General features: G+C 36.2%; 1 protein-coding gene across 1 annotated transcript; it reads right to left on the bottom strand.

Annotated features, from left to right (window-relative positions):
- Positions 1 to 4,043: 4,043 nt before the first annotated feature.
- Positions 4,044 to 9,882, bottom strand: LOC139964637 (frizzled-2-like). The gene has a single exon (XM_071966404.1). It carries the CDS (start codon positions 9,345 to 9,347, stop codon positions 7,683 to 7,685), a length of 1,665 nt encoding a protein of 554 aa, XP_071822505.1. The 5' UTR covers positions 9,348 to 9,882; the 3' UTR covers positions 4,044 to 7,682.
- Between the last annotated feature and the right edge of the window lie 819 nt (positions 9,883 to 10,701).

Below are 10,701 nucleotides of genomic sequence, written 5' to 3' on the forward strand. Positions count from 1 at the left end.
GATGGGGCATTGATTTCGGCAAAGGGTGGTTTGGTTCTAAGGCCTTGGAGAGAAAAACAGGGAGTAATAAGTAATTAGCAACAAGAATAGCATGAGACAAAGACAACACAGAAAGCTGCTGACAGCTACTTAAAAGGCTCCAACAATAGCTATTCTGAGAGGCTATTGTGCAACCTGACAAATTCTGGCAAGATGTAAATAGATTGAAAGCTACCTGTACTTAGGATCTGAAAAAAAAACACCCTCTTACAGGGGATGAAGCACAGGTACTGTAATAAGTATTCCACATTATAATCCATTAACTAGACCAACCAGATTGTTATTTGTTCCCCCTACTTATCTAAGCAATGATCAGATCTTGTCAGACAGTCTTTAAAGCCTTTTTAGGGAGTGTATTTTTTTGGCTCGATTGTGTAGAGGAGTTATAGCAAGACCAACACACAGCTCAATATCATCTTATTATGTGACGTGAAAAAATAAAAATAAAAAATAAATAAATAAATATATATATATATATATACATATATTATTATTTTTTTTGTTTTTTTGAAGAAGCCTATATCTGACTCTTCAATCAACAAACGGTTGTTGGGACTGCTTGTTTGAGCAGATAAATCCTCCTCTTCGACAGGAAATGAAAGATTGTTAAATGATCAGTGATGTCATCAAGCGTTTACAGGCAGGTGTTCTTCAAAAGCTTCATTATTAATTTTCTAAGAAATCTTATCCAGGCTGCTTTTTTTCTGCCTTGAAATGTGTGACACAGTAGGAACTTGTTTGCAAAGCCGACAAAGTTGACCTGCTGAAGTTATGGTTCCATCGAAATGCATATTTTGCATGAATATTCAGTTTCATTAATAGACTGTGTACAAAATGATCATCTCTGTGATATAACATGCTACTGGGATATAGCGTCTTTCCATCTGGTCTTGCAGAATCTGTACAACAATTTAGACACAGTAAACTTTTCTCACAGAAGTATCAACTGTGACCAGTTTAGCTTGGATAAACCATTTTCTTTTAAAGGCATTGAAGACTCGCCCCAAACCGCATGCAGTGCTCTGAAAAAGTTAACTTTCCGTTGCTTGCAAATGACGTTTTCTTCTTGTCGCTACAAAATGCAGACAGTAATGAAACGTGATACCTTGTTATCTTTTATCTAGACCTGAGATGTCCACGCTGCTATGTACACTGTGTTGTGGGTATTGACCGTAGCTGTATGTACTGACTGTACACTAGTGTCTAATTACCGAAGGTAGCAAGTTGTGTGTGTATTTTCTGGGATTGATAGTGGTGTCTAACACTTCTGTATCACCTCATTCGAAATTAGGTCAGATTACCGGCATTAGACGTTTCTTTGTCTTCACACCCTTTAATTTCAGACAAAAGGGTCCACACCATGTTCAATATAAATGCTAGATATCATAGCAGGCCTTGTGTCTTAAATTTGATTCTAACTTCTGAAATAATTTAGCAATCCTGCTTTTATTCTGGTTTCTTCTTTCAGAGGATTTTCCTCGCTAAATACTCCCTTTCAATGGATCTGAAAAGTCCAGACAATAATGTCGTCATGTAAAATTTGATTACAACATAGCAAGTGCAAAGATAAATAACAGATGTTATCCAATTTAATCAATCACTATCCTAAACAATCTTACTACTTTGAATAGTTAAGTTAAGGATTTATATCAGAATTAATACCTATGGGGAATTGTTTACATCTTTTGAGAGGGTAATTGTCGTTTCTATTTAAAAATGTTTTTTTAAACCCTAATGACCAGCAAGTGTCCTTGCTCACTAAATCTCAAGCAGTCCTACTGCATACTCAGGGAATAAAATAATGTTAAACTAATTGTGTAGCACTTTCAAAGGCTCTGAACTCTTGTCTCCTTTAACTAGATTGCTGCCGAGCTCACTAATTATGATTACGAACAGGTTTAAATATCAATGAATAGGTTTTTTTTTTTGTATAGAAACTGTGATTCAACCATTACAAATACCATGCATGGTTTCAGTGTACAAAGACTGCTATGTATGTTTGCACTTTTAAAGCAATTTGCTCATTTGTGTGATGCAATACTGGATAAATAAAATTATGCCATGATACTGGGCCAGGTTCAATAGTCATACGATATGTTTGCCTATTTAATGTACTGTCTAGGTAAAATTAAACATAATGGGAGGTATAAGTTATGGAATTCTTTCTAAAATATTGACATTTGGCACACGCACACCAATGTTTTAGGCTTTCACTGAATTTTTGCTTGTCTTAAAATATTGGTCTAGCATAACATTTTTGTTTGTTCATTATATACCATATGAATATGTGGGTACTGTTTAGTAGTTTTAACATTTGATAAAGAGTATTTTGCTCCTGAATGTCTATTTAAAAGTACATGTTTTAAAATTCTGATATTTTGATCCTGATGACTGTTTGCAATGTGATATTCTGTAGGTCAAGACTATTTAATTGATCTGTCAATTTCAATAATCTGTAGGTAGTATTTACTATTGAATTTAATACATTTCCGTCATATTAGAAATCTCAAAAATTCCTCCATTAAAAATTAAAATACCTTCCCAATCTCATGAGTTTTCTTTCATTTTTTTCTTTGCTTTATATATTTTTTTTTCTGAAACCTTATTGTTAAGAACATGAGTCATAAGTTTAAAACTAATATTAGAATAATCAATTTTTTTAAACCCAAAATGAAAGGTTTAATATTCGTAATCTCCCATCATTGAACGCGCTACAGTGGTAGACCGACCCCAGGGTCACAGTCAGTATAACCAAAACAACCAAATGGGAGCCGGGTAATACTCGAGTTTCATCAGAACAAAAATTTATCCTGGCAAAGTTATACTCCTAGCAGCCCTGAAGGTGGTTTATGTCAGAGTAATCTAATAGGGGAATATTTTATGGCTGTGACAGATTGTAAAAGAAATATCTCAGCCATGCCTTACATTTTTTTGTAGAGAGCCTCCATTAAAAGACCCTGAAGGTGATCATAAAATTGACTTTGAATAACAGACAGGGAATTACTCTGATCAGGGGGTTCTACCAACCCGACCACAGTGTATAGTCCTGCCAGTAGCTATACTCCTTTTACCGAACCTTTACACAAATAACTGGAAGGCACCGAAGGAAACTGGCTTACGGTTTATGAGCCAATCCTCTCCCACAAAGTCTATCCCCATAAGGTCAAGGGTCAACTGGAACACAATCTCAACACAAACACAGCTGAAGTACAATCTAACAGTGCTGCCTATTTTTGTGTGAAAACAACCCTTGGCAGTGTCTCTCTTTCTCTGTGTTGTTGAAGAGGCATGAACTGAGCGTTTGCAGACATGTTTTAGGGTCACACTTCTATGATGTATGGACTATCACTTACACATCTAGAATTCTTATTTAATACTGAAATCTCCATTTTTTGTTCTTAATGGTTGCGTTTTTTTCCGAGATACTTTCAACACAATGGGTTTGAGGGTATTTATTATGTATTAAGATGTTATTATCTACTGTACTATTGATGACAACATTGATAAGACTAGGCAAAATATGGAACTTAATAAGGAGAGTAGATTGCATTTCAAACAAAGAATCGACCAAGGCAAGGAGAGACTTGCATTGTACAACTGTGTGCTGCACTGACATAGCACAAAACTATGTTGATACACATTACTAGTAAACAATGCCTATATGGGATGCAGCGAAAGGACGCAAACCAAAATCAGAAAAGATTTTTTTTCAATCATAATCTATCAAAGCTTTGATCCAAATCCAATAACTTCAACTATAAAACATACTTGAAGTGAACACACAAACTTTGCAACATCATTTTTTTTAAACAAAAAACAATTCTACCATCTCCATTTTAAATGCAAGCTGCTCCTGTCTCTCATGAAATCCCAACTAATTAAAAAAAAAAAAACACACATTCAGGGGGGCCTCAGCTAAAAATTTCCATGCAGTATCCATCAAAAGACTTAGGTATATACAGTATATGAGACAACAAATAAACACCATGAAAACAAGAAGGCAGTTATATTGTACAGAGGGTAAATACTTCTATTGACTTACTTTGCTAACTCATGATATCAAGTGCAAATAGTACAGAAAATGTCTTCTTTTATCTTACTTTTTAACAGTACAATGATTCTAACTTTCTAGTACCTTCATTTTTTGCAAGCTAAATGCTGTTACCTTTAAAAGAACAACCCCTTTTCTCCTTCTTTTAGAACATGCAATCAGAGATAACACCTTTCTTTGACTGGCTTATTTATTAAATCTTTCAAACTGCCTCACAGGTCAATGTATAAAACCAAACGAATGAGGAGCGACATAATTGTTGAATAAACACAACATAAAAAAAAATTAAACAAAAGAAAACAATACAAACTGTTTTGAAGAAATAAAATTTCCAAATTAAAAAACAAAACAAAAGAAAAACAACAGAATGTTACCCTTTTGACAAAGATTGTTAAATGGTATTGAAAGAAATTGTTTTGGTAACATGAATACTTAGAAATTTGTAAAGGTGTTTAAGTTTCTGTGCTGGGGATATTTTACATTGTTAAAGGAAAGTTTTGCAAAATACTGACAATTTAGAACAGCAAGAGATTGATAAACTTCACCTCAGCTTTAAAATATGGCCCGATCCCCCCTGCCCCCCCCCCCCAATTAGAATAACTATTTTGTGACATGTGTATCTTAAATAAAACTTAGGAAGTCTCCTTAAGTATGTAGCTTTAGAACTTTTAGATGTTCCCATTATGAGCATTAATGTTGGAATACATTAAATGTATATTTTTTTAGGACACCAAAAAGACAAAATCAAGTATAAGGTGATAACTGTTTTCAACCATGATTTTAACCAACATCGAAGGACTACTACCACAAGTAGGTATCGCTTTATTAATATGCACCCTCTAATCAGTTGCACAGATTAGGCCAACAGATGTAGGGCTTAAATCCTTTTTTCTGTCATACACAATAATCTTCCACCATTTCTTTTTATACAGTACTGGAATAGAAGTTCCAGTGTGCTATTTCTTAGGTTTGTGTCTAAGTACTGAGATGTCTTACACAAAACTAGAATGAAATCAAAGTTCAATCTGTCGATAGTCTGATTGACAAAGAGTAGCACATCACACTGAAATAACAGTAAAATATAAGCAAGCCTTTAACATGTCTTAAAGAATCTTTTTCAAAACAAATTTTTTAAAGCCTCTCAGCAAGTTGCTAGCAAAACAAGTTATAAATCTTGCATATGTGGCAATAAAAGAGCTTAAAATTCTTGCTCAAAATTTTAAACATGTGACTGTATGCATGGTTCTATATAAGTAGTCTTTAATAATCCAAGGTCTGAGAAGTGCCTTTAAATTTAATTAAAAAAGAAAAAAAGGTTTTCTTCAAATTGAAGTAACCATTTTCCATTTGCAAAAACAGTATCAATGGCTTCAAGGCAGAGTTGTGAACTTGTTAGTGTAATGACTACAACAAAGAAGGTGAGATTAAAGAGAAGAAGCATTTCCTCAATACCACCAACAAAACTTTCACAACAAAAGAAGGACTGTGACAAATGCCCAAGGCTTAATCTCTGCCACTTCTTCCCTTTGAAAGTATATAATTCTACTTTTTGTATTGCTACGTACCACACCCTCAGCAGTCGCACTACAACACAGTATAAACATATATATACAGTATATATATGCCTGATCACTATGATGACTCAGTGGATTATTTAACAGCACCACAGGGAGTCTGTATGTCAGGGCAGATGCACTTAGTACAAAAGCATGTTAACATTACATACACACGACAGAAGACTGATGCAATGTGGCGAGTATAAATTAACTCGGAGAAAACTGCAGAGCCTTGAAATATATTATATTCCCGTAAACCGGTCAGTGCAAGCCGAACAAATATGCCATGGGATCATCATCCCATGAGTTGGAAGGAATTTCAGGAAACACGACCTGAAGCCTTAACAAATAATGAACTCATTCAATTTGTAACACATACATGCAAGTATCCTCCCTCCTGTTCATTTCTTTAAAAACTGCTAATTGCTCCATACTCTTGAACTTGTATTAATAGGAATAACCGTGAACCAAAAAGCAACGACTAGGAACTTTGAATACAATATTTGTACAAGGAAGACTGCATTTTAAGTTGTTCTACCCTCCCATCAGCCCCCTCCCATCCCCGCTCCATGGGGAAATGATGAATTAAAGCAGGCAACAACTGCATATACAGTACCATATTTAAGTAAATAAAAGTATAAAGTAAGCGTTTCATGATATACCTTAACACGTACAATGAAGTTAGTCTAGAAGCAGAAGTGCAAAGATCACTCTTTATGAAAATTTACCAAGGAGTAACATGTAAAATTACCAACAGTTTGGAACCTGAAATGATTAATATTATCTTTTTTTCTTGAAGTCATTCTTTGGTTTTTCTTTGCAAGAAAATTTTTATTCCTAGAAAATGGACTATATCAAATTCTTAACATGGCATGATCGCTGATCCCTGCTGTTGAAATTATGAAATCTAAAGCAAAACATATTTTTTTTTACTTTGCTAATTAATAAGCTGATTCAAACAGGATTATTGAAAAAAATGACTGGAAGGTCGTTTTACAATTTTTTTGAATCAAAATTGTCATCCACTTTGAGGAGAACAGCCCCCAAACTGCTTTAGGTTATAAATTTATTATGAAAACTGAATACAGATTTAATTGTGACCTCTGATACCACGTCAGTGACATATCCCTGAAAAATTGCACGGCATATGATGAGCAAAAAAAGGTTAAAGGGGAACTTAACATTCATCGTCGGTTAAAATTTTAGCTTGTACACATCTTCAGCCTCAAAAAAAAAAAGAATACAGGGTTGTACCGGTAGAATACATAAGGAAAAAAAGTTATATAATGCAACTTAATAATAAGTACGTCCATATAAGTCCATGGCAATATAAATAAGTTAAATGATCCTTAATCGCATTTGTGCTCCACAACTACAGATGTGGTAAAGTGTGTTGTGCTGTCTGTCACACAAGTTAGTTGGCATCTTCTCTTTGGTTTTCAGAAATTTTCCTGTACAAAGATGTTCAGCTAGTGGTGGCTTAATTTAAGTAAATTTTCCTCACATCTCAACATCGTTTTCAAAAAAATTGACGAAGACAACAGTTGGTCTACGACCGGATGATAGAAAACTGCTCCCACATTTGAATACTCTCTCTTTTTGAATAGTCTATAACTTGAACACTAAAAACGTCACATTTTTCTATGTCAGCTTGAATATGCAGCTACTTTTTATAAGATGATTAATTTTTGTAATATTTTTACATAATAGTTTGTTCTCTGTACAGATCCATTGATAAAATCAATGCTTTGGCATATTTACATCACATGAGCAACAAAAGCAGAAAAAAACAAAACTCTTGGCAGAATAAACAAGCATCTATACGGCAGCTTCCCATCACACAATTCCAGGGGTAAAGTTGTTGTTTTTATTCCATATTATGAAATCACACTGTGCACAAACTTCCAGAACTTTTAAAAAGAAAATTAAGTGAGAAGTTAGGCCAGCTAGCAAGGTGTTGAACCATTGTCTTTATGAGGTATCCAATCGACGGGCATTGGCCTGCAGCCCTGTGGATTAGGTTCCACCTGTACAAGTCAAACTGAAGCAGGCATGTGCTTTGATTGTGGATAGTTACATAATCTTGCATAAAAATTATTCCATGAGCGAAACGTCTTCCCTGACCATATCCAAACCCCGCTGGTAATGCCAACGATTAACAGCATTAAATATTTAATCATGAAAAACAGAAAGTCTGGAACTTGTCCATGAAGTTTGTATTCATTTGGATTGACTTTGGGATTCTTTTTCCCACATGAAAAGCCAAGCTGTTCACAGTTCCTGCTCTTCCAATGCTCTTCCCAAGAGGAGCGATTGGCTTGTTCGTACAGTAAGCAAGAAACTACCAACGTCGCAGGTACTGTGTACAGAAATGAGAAGATACCGATCCTTATCATTAGCTTTTCCAGTTTATCAGTTTTAGTACCGTCGTGCTTCATGAAAGTTCTGATTCTGAAAAGGGCAATGAATCCAGCGGTTAAAAATCCAGATCCAATTATCAAATAGACGATGAGAGGTACAAGGACAAAGCCTACTAGGATTTTTGTATTTGAGAAACCAGTGTAACAAACCCCTGTCAGAGAGTCCCCATCAATCTCTCCCATGGTAAGGACGATTATTGTCTTAGCTGCTGGTATTGACCATGCGATAAAATGGAAGAAATGCGAGTTACGTTCAATGGCTTCGTGGCTCCATTTCAAGCCTGCTGCTAAAAACCATGTAAAACTCAGCAGAACCCACCAAATGGAGGACGCCATTTGGAAAAAATACAACAGCATAAATAAGATAGTACAGGCTTCCCGTTTCGCTCCTTGAGTTAAAACTGTAATGATACTATCCGTTTGGGGTTTCATACAAGCGACGTTATCACCAACTGCAAAGCCAGTCACATATACCACAGCTATCACAAAGTAACATCCGGACAGAAAAATAATGGGCCTCTCTGGGTACCTGAACCTTTCGCGATCTATCAGGAAAGTTAGGACCGTAAACAGCGATGAAGCAGCGCACAGCATGGCCCAGCATCCCACCCAGTATCGAGCAAAATCCTGCTCATTGTTTGAGCCAAAGTACATGTAACATGGGGCACCACAGTTCTTGGCACTGAGAAATTCGTATTCAAATTCACTGTCAACATGTAGATCGGCAGGACAGTGAAAAGGTATATCTTTGGTAAGATGAGTGGTTAATGTTGCATTATCGTTACCAGTTGGTGGGGTTGTCACAACCACATCGTTCGTACGATTTCTATCGAAACATAATCCTTCTTCTGGAAATGCTTCACAGGCTAAACTATCAGGCCACTGAAAACCAAACTTTCTCATCAAGTCTTCACACCCTGACTTCGCACTCAAACACAGCGTCTTACATGGTTGCAAAGCCTCGTCAAAATTGGTGCACACAGGTGCATACATAGAACACAGGAAGTACTTCAGATCGGCAGAACATTCTACTTTGACTAAAGGATAAAACTGATGAACTTCAAGTCCAGCGTCGTCCTGTCTAATATGACCAAGAAGATTAGGCATAAAAGTTGTGTTGTATGGAACGTCCATGCATAGCGGTATTGTGATAGGTTCGCATCTGCCCGAATATTTCCCATACTCGTCCGCGTATGCATGGCCATCACCAATAACTGGGCGAAAGAAGAACGTTCCGAAAATCAGAAGAAAAGAAACAAATTCACGCTTTTTCCAATACATTTCGACTAAATGTTAATTCTGCGATGTTTCCAAAATAATATCCAAGGACTTGCACAACAGCAAAATCACAAAATTGAGGTGAAATCGGTTCGCGGTAACATCGATCAATGTTCAAATGGGTTCACAACATCTAAGTACAACACAGCATATTAGGTATATCCATACAGTACAGACTCGGCAAGCCTAGGCCCAGTTGGTAGATAGATAAAGATTGTGTACTACCAATCGACACAGGTACGCATAGCATATACGTAGTCACGGCTAGCAGTGACACACACTATTGCGCACAGTCTAATGGCATAATTTCATCGTCTTGCGAGAGAGGGGAGCTTCAAGGCGAGATCACTGTGTGACGTCACACACGGTTTCTAGACCTTCAAGAGCCTCGGAAAACTTCAAAAACTGGTCTAAATATCGAAGATGTAAATATATTTTGAAAGTTTATAGTTGAAGAGTATAGAACTGAATGAATCTGTTCCAACTTCTACACATAAAACTACCGTTTTTGGCTACACGGGACTCTGTTCCGTGGACAGGTTCTTTAGCCGCTGCTAAACGCCGTCATGGGAATATTTAGCATTTCAACCAATCACAGCATCGGACATGGCTGATATCACGGTCACCATGGAAATATCCCAGCAGGTTAGCAGGTGCACAGGAATCGCTTTCAAGGTATGTGTGCGGTCATGACAAGGTTTGATGCAGAGGGGTTAGTTGGAAACTACCAGAGACATAACAAAAAGACTTTGATTGTTGGTAATAATGGCGATAATTGCCTAAATAGAGGCACGGTTACTCAGGATAACCTCCTTTCAAGTGGATTATTGTGAAGATTTTAGCTGCCAATGGACAGTGTTGTTTGAACGGTCTGTTTACTTGTGGACCATGTATGAATAGCAATTTTAGTTCGCTATCCGTTTGGAGGGCAGTATATAAAAAGGGTCTAAGCAGTTACAAACTGGAAAGAATTATGAAACCCAAGAGTAGCAAATAACTTCATTGTGAACTTTTTGGTCTTTCGTCAGAAACAATGGAATTCGAGTTCCTCCAGGGAAATATCTTGGTTATGCTTTTCTTGAGCAGACGGAGGGCTGAAATTTGTATGATTTCCCCTCAAATTTCAGAAAACAAAGGTTTACTGTTACTTAGAGTCAAACGAACCCTGTATGATATTCAAACATTGTTCAATGAAAGGATTTACGACAGGTTTATTCCCCATTTACAAAGCATGACATTTTATTGTTATTATCAGTTTTTGCTTACGGTAACTTGAACCAGATTTCACACCAATACAACTAGAAAATAACAATACTTTATAAATAAAATCAGCATCATACTTTCGACCATGCTTTTC

This window comes from Apostichopus japonicus, chromosome 23 (assembly GCF_037975245.1).
Source record: "Apostichopus japonicus isolate 1M-3 chromosome 23, ASM3797524v1, whole genome shotgun sequence".
Taxonomy (NCBI): Eukaryota; Metazoa; Echinodermata; class Holothuroidea; order Aspidochirotida; family Stichopodidae; genus Apostichopus; species Apostichopus japonicus.